The 13,300-nt window shown below is 45.6% G+C and overlaps 1 protein-coding gene across 1 annotated transcript in view; it reads left to right on the plus strand.

The window, feature by feature from the left end:
- Window positions 1-3,531: 3,531 nt before the first annotated feature.
- The window catches only part of Sh3gl2 (SH3 domain containing GRB2 like 2, endophilin A1), a 175,455-nt gene continuing 165,686 nt past the window's right edge, over window positions 3,532-13,300 (plus strand). Inside the window, exon 1 of the mRNA NM_053935.1 lies at window positions 3,532-3,662. Within this exon, the coding sequence (NP_446387.1) occupies window positions 3,618-3,662 (45 nt within the window). The 5' untranslated portion in view covers window positions 3,532-3,617. The remainder of the gene's footprint in view (window positions 3,663-13,300) is intronic.

The raw sequence follows: 13,300 nt of genomic DNA on the forward strand, positions 1-13,300 counted from the left end.
TCAGGATTTTGCAATCCAATTAGGCTATAACTAATGAGTGTGCTTGAGTTCTGCTAAGTGGCATGCAGGTGAAGATTTCCTTATTAAAAAAAAAAAAAAAAAGGAAAGCCCTTGTGGTTAACAAGGTGAGAATCTAAGACTCAGTATGAACGTGTACAAATGCACATTAGACTAGGTTTGTAGCAGAGGCTCGCAGCATGATTCCTGAGGCTGCAAAACTGAGGAAAGGGCAAGAAAGGTGGAGGATGGGGAAAGGCTTCAAAGCGGAGGAACTGGAGGGGGTGGTGGGCTAGGAATGTCAGGGCATCAGAAGATCAGACTGATGTGGTTCACTCACTTGGCTGTCTCCTCTTCTGTCTCTTCTGTGACCAGGTTAATAGGGCTTAGGTAGCTTTTGTAAGGAGACACCCACTGTGCTTTGGAGGGATGAGGGCTGCATTATGGGAATAAGATTTCCATGTTCTACCTCAAAGGGACCAGGCATATGTACCTCTCTGCGTAGCTGTCTGGGAATCTAGAAGCCGAGAGAAGAAGGTGATCTTCCCCTTGACTTCTCATTTCTAGGAAGATGTTGCTAGCCTTGCCACTCCGGGCAAGCACTAGTGCTCCTGGATCAGGTCCACAAGCACAGAACGTTACGCACCACTCACAGGGCTATGTGTGTGGCTAAGGGTGTTGAGTGTGTGATCTAATGTGGCACCAGTCACAGGGCTGTACATTCACTCAGTCATCTCCGTCCACGATTAGCACCAGCACTGCTGTCCTGCGTTTAGCTAGAGGCCGTAGCAGAAAGAGAGCGAGTCACTGCCCTGCATCGCCTCCCATTTCTCAGCTGTAAAATCTGAAGCGAGGACTGAACACTTTTGCTTTGTTGTGATACATGTGCTCGCTGGGCTGCACATGAATTCTGGAGCAGTTTAGTCTTGGGCTGGCCAGAGGCTGAGAACAGGGTCAGGAGGGAGAAAGATGGAAGTCGGCGCTTTCACTCTGCTTCTCGGGATCTACGTCACCACGGAAGGTACCAAGGATGCACCAGCCCTGTGCACACTAGCAGCCTGGTGTTTCCTGGAAGCTTTGCCATGATGCAAAGGGAAGTAGTGCATAAATGATGTGAGGAAATTATTGCTGACCACGGATTTACTGCCCAATTAGTGAGGTGGTGCTGTGTGGGGGATTCACATAATTGGAACTTTCTCGAGCTGATCTGGGCTTACTGGGCTTAGTTACCTTCTCACAGTGATTTTATCTCAGGAGACGAGAGGGTAAAGCGTTGAGTTCATCAAAGTGTTTCCTTACTGACCTTTGATTCTAACTACCACCACCTACACTGTGCTTCGAGCCTTTGTTATAGATCCTTTGCAGTGAAAGAATGCCCATGTGAGGGATGCTTCATGCCAAGTGCAGTGTATATACTTTTATATTCAAGTTAGAACATATGTACACAAAAATGTGGTTTTGAATCATTGGGCAGTGACCCTCAACCTATGGGTTGCCGCCCCTTTTGTGGTTGAATGGCCCTTCCACAGGGGTTGCCTAAGACCATTGGAAACACAGATATTTACATAATGATTAGCCTCAGTAGCGAAATCACAGTTATGAAGCAGCAAAGAAAATAATTTTATGGTTGGGGCCACCACAGCATGAGGAACTGTATTAAAGGGTCACCGGATTGGGAGGGTTGAGAACCACTGACCTTGGGGTTCAAGGGCCAATTTGTGTGTGTTGGCATCTTCCTGTACCATTCCCTAACACCCCCTTCAATGATGCCTTCCAAAAGGAGCTGCTCAACACCTCTCTTCCGGGGCAACATCTCTAAGTTTTACATAGGCAACAGTTGGAGCTTAAATAGATCTCTGATTTAGATGAGACTTAAGTGAGAGCAATAGGTTCAAAGAGCTTTGAAGTTTTCTATGCAGAACCCGACGTAGTTCCTCTGATGTTTAGCAGAATAAGCTATCAAAGTAAGTAATCAAAGAGCCAAGGAAAGGTGGGGACTAGCTTTGCTTAATTTAAGGCTAAGTCAAGTACTCAAAGTTTCTGAGGAGCCTCTTTTCATTCATTTCACTTCTTTCATGTTTGAGACCAAAGCTATGAATTTCAGACCATATCACAGAATTGTGGCAGAGGGAAGAGAGCCTTGTGGGCTTTATACCAGCCAAAACCTGACTTCTTATGAAGTAACATGTCCCTCCTATCTAAATCCACTAGTCAACATTTGTCCCAATGTCTCCACTTAACAGAGGTAGTTTAGAAACGACAGCAGATTTGAAAGTCTGAATAGCAGCAAGGACCACAAGACAACAGACCCCTTCCTTTCTCTGGCTTCGTGTTTCAGACTGGGTGCGAAGGCCATGGGATGCTTACTGCCTGCTGCTCTAGTATTCTGCTGTGCTGTGATTCACATTAGCAAGGGTGACTGGTACCCAGCCCATGTCTAGGACCCCCGCACCAGCCCTACAGTTCCTCTTTACTCGAGCTGCAGAAGTGTACGAGCTTCCCTTACCCCAGGCAGTAGGGGTGAGGGGTAAGAGACTGTATTTCTAGGAACCCAATCCAGGCCATGTCGACTCTTTCCACATTCTTCGTAATTACTCTCCTCTTGGTGTCTCATCACTTTGATCCACACATGCAGGCGTGGCGTGGCCAGCATCCGAGTCTCTCCCACAAGTTCTTCAGTACAAGAAAAAACTTGAAGTGGCTGTTTATAAGAGCACTGAAGATTTCTGGTGCTGCTCTAGGCCCTTCACCCAATCCTATCCACCCTTTGTCCCTATGTGGTGTTTGTACAACTTGCTCTCTTGCCTTTCCTCATTACATTTTTTGTTAGAACGAAAACCTCGAATCTCCATGATAATTGTGTGAATGCCAAGTTCACATTTGGCTTTTTTTTTTTTTTGCTTTTGAAAATAGAAGATTAAATGCTGTTACAGTAGTAATAACTCGTATCAACTCCATTCCAGTATTCCAGTCAAGCTGTAGGGACTTCTCTTCATCTTAAGTAGTTAAGTTGTACTAGATCAGAAAAAAAAAAAAAAAAGTTGATGGATTTCCCTAAGGTGAAACAAGCTTAAGGGATATTGAAATCAAGGCAGAGAAATGTTTTCCGTGCCCAATCAAGCGAGAAGGCAGGGCACAAAATGAGCAATGACTTATTCATGATCCAGATAAGCCTCCACCCCGCTTTTCAGCCACAGGGAGGCCAGGCTCAAAGGGCAAGGGCAGTGCGCAGGCAGCGCCACTGCGGCTACCTGGAAGCTGGGTCACCTGAGTCTGGACTTCCCAAAGGCTGTGACCCATTTGCCAGGGCCACGAACGACTCCCATAGCTGAAGACTGCCCAGGCTTCTGACAGTAGAGGGACAGTCGCCCCCCGCACAGTGTACGGGTTCCGCGGGCTCACCTGCCTCCCGCTTGCGCCCAGGGCGGGGCTTCCCGCGTCCCCTTTAAGAGGCCGCATCACCCGCCCTGACGTCAGGGTGTCTCTCCGCACAAGCCCGCGTCCCGCGCCGCGCCCCCGCGCCAGCAGCTCCGGCGGCCGCACGACCAGCGGCGGCCAGGCGACCCCCGCCGCCTCTCCGCATCCGCAGCTACCAGCCGCGCGGCCTCTCGCATCCCATCATGTCGGTGGCAGGGCTGAAGAAGCAGTTCCACAAAGCCACTCAGGTAGGGCGCGTGCAGGTGCGCCATAGGCGGCCCCGCAGACCGACAGACAGAAGGCGTCCTCCTTTGCGCCCCCTCCCTGGCCTGATCTGGTCCCCGCGGGGCGCCGCGCGGTAGCCCGGCTCCGTGACCCAGCTTCCTGTCTCCGATCGGTCCTCGCTCCGCGACTCGGTTCCCTGGCCGCCGCATCCCTGCTTCCTCTTCCCACTCCGGGTTCCTGTGGTCCCTGCCACCCTTGCACCCAGTCCTCAGCTCGCTTCCTCTGGCATCACTGCTCTCTGTCCCCGCTGTCCCGGCTCTCCCACCGGTGTTCCCAGACTGTCGGTCCCCTCACCGCAGCTCTCAGGCTCTGCACGGAGGGTGCCGCGCAGGTGCCTGGAGGCGCGGCGGGAGATTATGTAAAGTCGCCTCGGTGCGGTGACCTTGCGGTGCGGTGTGCCCCACTGTCCTGGGATGTGCTGGCTGGAGCGGTGTTCGCGCTCGAGGCTGCAGAGGTGCCCGCGCTCTACGCTTGCTCTAGGCTCTGCGCTCCCAGGCCTTCTCAGAACCCCTCCTTCCCAGGCCTCCCCAGGCTCCCACCATGGGAGAATGTGGCTTCTCCAAGGAGCATGCATGCATTAACTTTTCCCTGGAGAACTCCTTGGTGAAGCTTATTTGAGGCCATGGTTTGACCAGTGGTCTGTGAGTCTTTAAAGTTTTCCCACGGGTTTTACTGCTAAAGCATAACTCAGTTGTTAAAAACTTGAAAATCACCGTCTGTGTACTAGATGTGCCAAATTGTCTGTGTCGGGTAAGTAAACTGAGATTAAAATACATTTAATCCAGATCCTCATAATTTAAAGATCATTGGGCCCAACTCAATGATTTTACAAAGAGAAACTATCCAAACATACTTACGATGTGACCCACTTCTTACATAATGTGTGGAGCTACAATCCTTTTATTCATTTGGACCAGGTTACATTTTAAGATATATTTAACAACGAAAGACTTTATTGATAAACTGTAATATACTTTTTGCATAATCTAGTTTTAAAGATCCTTATCCTAAGCCAATCTTATTTGTGTGGCTTCTGTAATTTCTTTCTTTTTTTTTTTTTTAAATTACTTTCATCTTTTTACAATCCAGCCCTCCCCTCCCTTCAGATTCCCCCTCCCACAGTTCCTCATCCCAACCCCCCTTCCCCCTCCTCTCCTAGAGGATGTCCCCACCCCCAGCAGGTCTCCCCATTCCCTGGGGCCTCTGGTCTCTTGAGGATTAGGCACATCCTCTGCTATATATGTCTCCTTACAGAGTCCCACAGCCTCAGTACTCAAAAGGCGTAGGGAAAAGGTGAGGGCTGCATTCCTGAAGTTTGCTTAAATTAAGATGCAGGATGAAGTTCATCCCTGAGCGTCATCACCTCTGTCACCATAGATTCACCATCATCAAATTAGTTCTGTTGGGAACTCATTTCGGGAAGCAGGAAAAAGTCATTTTAGGAAGTGCTTCTAACTACACATATACATTTGGTTTTCTTACCACTCTGAACCCAGATACAGGGTCACCGAGCACTACCATTTTCTTCCTTTGCTGAAAACCCTTTTGTTTTAGAGGTGACACAATCTTATTCGTAGCTTAATGGAGCCTAGTTGTCTGTGATCTCCCGACTAGAAAGGCGAAATCAAGTATATTGTTAACTTGATGCTGGCAACTTTTCAGTTTTACAGAACCAATCTATGCTACCAGTGAATGACCTAGGACTTCCCTGATGCCACCGACTTATTTATTTATTTAGGCCCTTGTCTCATTTGTAATCTAGATCAAAGGACTGTTCTAACAACATTCATTTAGGAGCCTTGGCTTTGCGGAAGGAAAGGCTAAGATTTGAATCCCTCTTCTGCTACCTCTGAAATTAATTAAGCAGGCTAGTTTTTCAGTCCGTCCTTCCTAAAAACTAATATTCATTTCTCAGGGCTAAAGTAAGGATAAATGAATTTGTAGAGCATATATAGAAAACGCTTAGTAAGTGAGAGTTGTTAATGTTAAGGATAACTTCATTAGCATTAGTACCACCCCTTTGCACTGGTAATAATGAGGAAACAGCTGAAGCTAGCTTTAGACCTGTTAACACGCACGGTGACCATCTGACTCAGTTTCAGTTCATCTTGAGGGTGTATGCAGCTCTGAAAACAGGAAGGAATTGGGGCTGCTATATGGAGGCCCTCTTTCCAGGTGTGGAGGAGTTCTACTGGGGATGAACTTGCTCCTTACAGCCCTGAATCCAGGTATAGGATCACTGAGCACTACCATTTTCTTCCTTTGCTGAGAACCCTTTTGTTTTAAAGGTGAAGCCAAACCAGTCTTATTCATAGCTTAATGGAGCATAGTCTTTAAAAGCTAAAGGCACTCTCCTGTGCATGGGTGTGTGAAGCCAGGGTCGGTGCTTGCCTGCTCTGAGCTCTGAGGAAATGGTCATGTCCTGCTTTTGCAGTCATTTCCCGACGTGAGTTCCTGCATCTGATCTTAGCTGCATAGGAAGTGTAAGGCCTAGAATAGCTTCTGTGGAGGGCTGCCATGCTAGTCAGTGGAAGGTAACATTTGCCTTTTTGTGGAACTGGGCTCCCACAGAGGGGTGGGTGGGATTTTGTTAATCCAGTACACCTTTAGTGTCAGTACCATTGACTTAGGGTTCCTGATTAGAGTGTCCCTGTGGTTCTCATATTGGAATTAATTATTTCTCCCTTTCATTGGTAGTTGCTGTGTAATTAAATAATCTTTATCATTATATCCCTGCCTTGAGAGTTTTATTTATATGGAGGTTCCATTTTATCATCAGTAATGTCAGTTTTTAAAAACTCATTTGGATTTGCAGCCGTGTGAGTAAAAATAGCTTCAGTCCTGGGTAATATGCGGGCAAGCCCATAATTCTTATCCTGTGCCTCACGATCAAGTGTTTGATCTGGTATGTTTGAGGATTTTATAGTTGTGAAGAGACACCATGATCATGGCAGATCTTGTAAAGGAAAATGTTTAGTTGGGGTTGGACTTAACAGCTCTGCAACTTAGTTCCTAATCATCATGGTAGGAAGCATATGATAGGTATGGCCACACAGGTAGCCGTAGTGCTAGAGAAAGAGCTGAGAGTTCTGCATCTGGAGTAGCAGGCATCGGGAAGAGACAATGAGCCACTAGGCCTGGCTTGAGCAAGCACCTGAAGCTTCAAAGCCCATCTCTAGTGACACACTTCCTCCAACAAGCCCACACCTACTCCAACAAGGCCACGTCCCCTAATCCCTATGAGCCTGTGGAGGCCATTTTTATTCAGACCACCACATGGTGCATACATGGTGTCTATTCCTTCATTAAACTGTATGGCAGTGTAGGAAAATCTTTTTACAGGACCAACTGCTTTAGCCAAGCACACTACTAGTTTGCTAGAATTTATGAAGCGACATACCGAAAACTGAGGGAGTTAAAGAACAGAAACGTACTGGTTCACTGGTGAGAGAAAGGTGGCTGAGGTCTGAGGTCACTGCAACAGGAAAGCCCTGGTCTCCTACACCACCAGGCAAGGGCTGCTTCAAGCCTCATTGTGACTTCCGCAGGCCTTTCTTGGCAGTCTGGTTCATCTTAACTTGCAGATACAGCACCTTGCTCTTGTCCTCGTGTTTATACAGCGTTATTGTTTGCCTGTATTCGTGCTCAACCTTCAGTTTTACAGGGTACCAGCCATGTTGGATTAGGAGCACATCTACTCCACCATGGCAGCATTGACAGTGTCGCTGTTTTCATGTAAGGTCAAACTCTGAATTAATGGAGCTGAAATTTCAACATAGACATTTTTTTTTGAGGATACACTTTAAATAATAGCCTGTTTTGAATAAGAGGATTTGCTGTATTCTTAATATTGTTGCCCCAACATTTAGAGGGACAATTCTGTCTCAAGTAATGCGTAATTTTCTTTTGCATGGGATGGGATATACTTTCTTGTCTTTAATCGGTTTGCTAGAATTAATAGGATACTGCTGTAGGCTGTTTTGTCCCCACTTCAAATTCATGTGTTGAAAATAAGATAGTATTTGGTAGAAGGTGATTAAGTCTGAGGGCTCCACCCTCATGGATGGAATTAATCCTGCTCCTCTAGGTTGGAGAGAGCTTATTCTAACCTGCCACACTGAGGGGGTAGCAACAAGATGTCATCTTCAAAACACAATGAGTCTCCATTAGACAAAAATGAACGGGTGTCCTGATCTTGAGTTTTCTTAGATGCACAAGCTGTGAGAAAGCAGTAGCTGTTATGTGGGAGTTACTGACCTTTGGTACTCTCTTACCTTACCCTATTTTCTGCTGCTCTAACAATACCAGAGATCGAGGAATTTAGAAAGAAGCTTATTTTGGCTTATGATTCTGCAGGATTGGAAATCCAAGATTATGTGGCTGCATCTGCTGAGGCCTTGTGGTGCTTAGCTCATGCTGGAAATCGGGAGGGCAAGTGGGTATATTAAAAGGCAAAGTAGAAACGGCAGCCTCTGCTTTTAACAGCCATCTCTCCCAGGGACATCTCAGGTTTCTCAAGAGGGAGTATGAATTCACAAAAGAAAGGCATGAATCGGGGTTGGGGATTTAGCTCAATGGTATAGCGCTTGCCTAGCAAGCGCAAGGCTCTGGGTTTGGTCCCCAGCTCCGGAAAAAAAGAAAAAAGAAAAAAAAAAGAAAAAAAAAGAAAGGTATGAAGCCACTTGTGAGGACTATTCCTTCGACCCACTTTCTTCTCCCAAGTCCCACCTTTCAGTGCTGCTGTGTTGAGGTCCCAGCATGTGAGACTGAGACAGTCTGGTGGTGCCTGTTACCGCACTAGGATTTTTCCCACTCGATGCCATCGGTGCTCTAGGCCCTTCTGCTTTAATCTATCCATTCGTGTGTTCATGTTATTTATCATGCAGTATCTTTTGTAAATCTGCCTGTGTGTTTGTTGATTTAGGAAACCTTTAACTTACTAAGATATTTAAATAAATACTCAGTTATGACTTTACATATTAAAATTTTGCTTTCTTAATTGGTTTCTTTACACGGTAATCTCACTGCTGCTTTAAAGTCATGGGTTTGGCTTGTTGCTTGGCCCAGGCCTCCTATGCCTGTGTCCTTTTGGTGAATAGGGCCATAGGCTGCTATGGCCCTGTGTGTTTTGTGAGTTATATGCCAAACATTATCCACATTTTCCTGGTAAATAGTGCTTAGTTGGTTGACAGCTTCCTAAAGGCATTCTTTTATTTTTTTATGATTTATTTATTTATTTATTTATTTAATGTATGTGATGAGCATACTATTGCTGTCTTAAAGGTATTCTCAATCTCTGCCTTCCTCTACAAAATAAAAATGTAGGGTGAAAAATAGATTATGTTTGTAACTGGATGTGACAGTAACTGGACTTGCCAGTTATTTGCCTGGCCCAAATGTAGCCTTCTCTGAAGGATATTTTGTAGCAGCCACAGTGAAAACATCTTCCAAGAGATGTCAGGATTGGGTGAAATAATGCTGGCACAGTGCTCTGCCTGTCTGAGGAAGAAGACCTTAACCAAGTTGGTTGTTGTCTTTTTCTTTCTTTCTTTCTTTTTTAAAGGTTGTTAGTGAGCTCATACTCATTAACACTCCACAGCAGACACATAGAATTTGTCCGTGGAACTGGTAACTAGATTGTTTCCCTCAAGGCTGTGACTCTCCTTGACTGAAGTTTGATACTGTTTTTGTTGTTGTTGTTGGGGGTGGGGTGGGGTGGAGCAGGACTCTTTCTTCACTAATGTACTCTGTTGACTTTTTGTTTTAATCTAGTCAGAGACATTTCTGAGCATCTTCAAATTAATTACAGTCTTATTACAGACAGCAAGACTTGATTTAAAAATATTCTGTCTTGGAGGCAGTTACTGTGTGAAGCAAAGGGCAGAATAGTTAGGGGAAGGGAAACTAGGTCATATAGAGCAGAGAGCTTTGTTTCAGGTGTAGTTGAGGAAGTGAAAGGAGACATAACTGGGTAATAACATACAGGTTCAGAACCATTGGGATGTTCAAAATGGCTACCTGGAGGGCTTGATTCTGCATTTAAGGATTGATGGAATTGTCAAATGACTGTGTGAATAAGAAGCCAATGGATCGATCTCCTTGACCTCCCCCTCCCCCTTTCCCTTTTGTTCTTTTAACCATGCAGCTTTTTTCTATATTCTTTTAGATGTCCTGACAGGTGTGGCCATAAGAGGCCTGGAGCATGGAGAAGACTAACATTTCCAAAGAATGCTCTTGTTCCCAGGATGTTTGCTTTAATGCTTGGGCTTCTGAAGAACCTCTTACAATATTTTTAGGCTTTATTTAATGCAAAACAGGTAGAGATCTATATTTCTTATAATGAAAACTGAACTTTCCCTAAAAATTGTAGTAAGGACAATTTTAGTGTACCAAGAAATACCTGAATATCCAGGTGCAATACGCGTGAACATACAGAGTACATCACGCTCTACCCTCATTTGCTTTTCTTCCTTTTCTTTTCTCCTCTTTTCTTTCTCTGTCTTTCTGTCTTTCTGTCTTTCTGTCTTTCTTTCTTTCTTTCTTTCTTTCTCTCTCTCTCTCTCTCTTTCTCTTTCTTTCTCTTTCTTTCATTCTTTCTTTCTAGTGATTGATGTTTAAAATTTATTTATTTATTCACTTTATATCCCAGTTTCAGCTCCCACCTTCCCCTCCCAGTACCTCCTCACATAGATCTCTTCCCTCCCCCATTTCCCCTTCCCCTTATCTTCTGAGAAGGAGGAGCCCCATCCTGGGTATCACCCCCACCCCAGCACATCCAATCATGGTAGGACCAGGTGCATCCTCTCCTACTGAGGCCAAACAAGGCAGCCCAGTAGAGAGAGCAGGGGAGAGAGAGCAGAAATCAGTGGAGGGTGGAGAGTTAGGTTTTTGTGGGAGCATCTCTAGGACATACCATACTTTTCATTATACAAGGTGTGGCAGCAGGGACAGGAAGTTGAGGGCTGACATCTTCAACCCAGTGCAAAGCAGAAAAAGCAAATTGAAAGTATTGTGAGGCTTTTCATATCAAAGCTGGCCCTGAGCGATAACTTCCCAGCAAGGCTGCATCACCCAAACCTCCCCAAACAGCACCACTACCTGGAATCCAAGTGTTTAAACACCTTAGCCTGGGGGAGTCGGGGGTGGGGCATGGCCAATCAAACCACCACAGGCAATAACATTGCTTTCACAACTTGGCTAGGGGACTTGGGGAGTGGTTCAGACAGTAACTGCTTGTGTGATATAAGCCTGAGTGCCTGAGTTTGGTCCCCAGCATGCACAGGGGCAAAAGGCACTACATGTAATGCCAATGCTGGGAACACAGATACAAACAGATCACTAGGACCCGCTGGGTAATTTATAGTTAGCAAGAGTGCCAGACCATGTCTCAATGAGAGGCCAAGGTAGTTGGCCCCTCAGGAATGACATTTGAGGTGTCCTCTGGCTTACATACCACACACCACATACCATACACACACACACACACACACACACACACACACACACACACACACACACACCCCACAACACAAACACTGAGGGAGAGAGGGAGAGAGGGAGAGAGGGAGAGAGGGAGAGAGGGAGAGAGGGAGAGAGGGAGAGAGGGAGAGAGGGAGAGAGGGAGAGAGGGAGAGAGGGAGAGAGGGAGAGAGGGAGAGAGGGAGAGAGCGAGCGTGCTTGGTGGATCTCTGAACTCTTTTCTTCTCTGTTCTATGAGTTGTTTACCATCATAGAATACTCTCTCTAGGCCTGATTTTCAGCCAGTGTATGGTTGTATAATGCAAACGTTACTGAGCTTATTGTATTAATCTAGATGACTCGATTAAGCCAGTGGGTCTTTGTTGATCAGATCTCCTTTCCTCGCTTTCTATTATTTGCTTCAGGGACCCAGGGTGATTCTGCGTGAAGTCCGCTGTCTTTATCACAGAATTTACAAGGTTGTCAAAGGAAATGTTTGGAAAGCATGTGAACTCTTTATATGCCAGAGATTTATGTGAGCTCTCTTCCCTTGAAACAGTCCTCTCCCTTTCCTGTGCTACAGCCCTCAGTAAGAGAAGCTGTCACTCCAGATATGGTTACTTTATGGAAGAAAAGGAAGTTTACATGGTTGCAGGACTCTTTAAACACAGGCCATTGTTAGCTCTGTGCTATCAGTGGTGCTGGAAGGTGCTGTGCAGTATCCTGGGCTAGAAAGACATCAATGGAAAAAGGAATGAATGGTCTTACCCAGTGCAGAACCACACGATCTACCTAAGGTGTGCCACTGCTGCAGCCATGGCACAACTGCGATGGTGTAACCAACTGCCTTCTCATTAGGCAGGAGGCCTGTCTCAACAGATGGCAATGCCATACCTATAATCCTGGCTAAAAGCCCACGGCTGCAAAGGTCCTTGGTCCTAGAGTAGAACCTACCATTGTTGATTTACTCAGTGGTTGTGATATCAGATTGCCTTTTAGATGTATATGATTTTACTCATAGACTGGGTCAGATAAACTTCTTTTTGTAGTGGACACAAGTCAATGCCAAGACTTATAAGTAGTCCAATTGCTGAGAAGAGACCAACTGCTCAGATATCAACAGGAAACTATTGTATCATTTCCCAGTCCCAGTTCCCAAGGCTTAGGGAATACGGTAGAGGAGGAAGCTGCAAGATTCTCAGATCTGGAGGTTGGGGAAGAGTGCTGTCTTCTGGACATGACGAAGGCATGGCCCTTGCAAACTTTCAGTTGCTCTGGCTACTTGTACATGATCTAACTAAGCCAAGGCAGAATTCCATTATAGATTGGGACGATGGTCTTCAGGTGATACCCCTTGTCTAGGAATTATTGACAGTTGATAGTTACTAGGGGATCACTCTTCTTTGAGGGTATGTCCTGGTAGGCTTCCCATGTTCCAGTGGATGGCTATAGACACATTCACACATGGGAAAATCTAACTGGACTCAGAAAAATGGAAACAGTCATGAAACCAAAAGGCAGAAGTGAGTGCTGGGAGGATATTGGGGAGGAAGACAGGTGGAAAATGAGGAACACAAGAGGCATAGAACTGTAGTTCATTATATACAAATACATAGTTCCCAGGGAATACACAAAAGGCAGGGGTTGTCCTTGTTGATAACAGAAGTCAGGAATATAGGCAAGTCACAAAACTTAACATGTGATCAGGGCTGGCTTTGCATTAAAGGTTAGGAGTCGGGGAGAGAGGCCATGGCAGATAGCTTGCAGACAGCCCAGGGGGCAGAGAACAGCTCTTTGATGATGCCAGCAAGGGAAGTTGGGACCAAGTACAGTTTTTAAAAATAAACAAACCAACTAACCTGGGTTCCATCAAGAGCCTACATGGAAAAGGATGCTTCCCCAGAGCTAACAGACTTGGCAACATCTTGACCCCTGAACACAGAGCCTAGTTAAGCCAGCCTAGACTTCTGACTTGTGCAATTGTAACTTAATAAATGAGTATTCTTTTAGTCTGCTATGTTTGTGCAAGTTTGTTATATAACACCAGAAGACTAATGATAGCTACTTCCATATATGGTCCATTAGGTGGAACTTTCAGCATGACCCCTGAATGGTTCTAACAGCAAAGAAAAAAGCCAAGAGA

The sequence above is a fragment of the Rattus norvegicus genome, chromosome 5 (assembly GCF_036323735.1).
Source record: "Rattus norvegicus strain BN/NHsdMcwi chromosome 5, GRCr8, whole genome shotgun sequence".
Classification (NCBI taxonomy): Eukaryota; Metazoa; Chordata; class Mammalia; order Rodentia; family Muridae; genus Rattus; species Rattus norvegicus.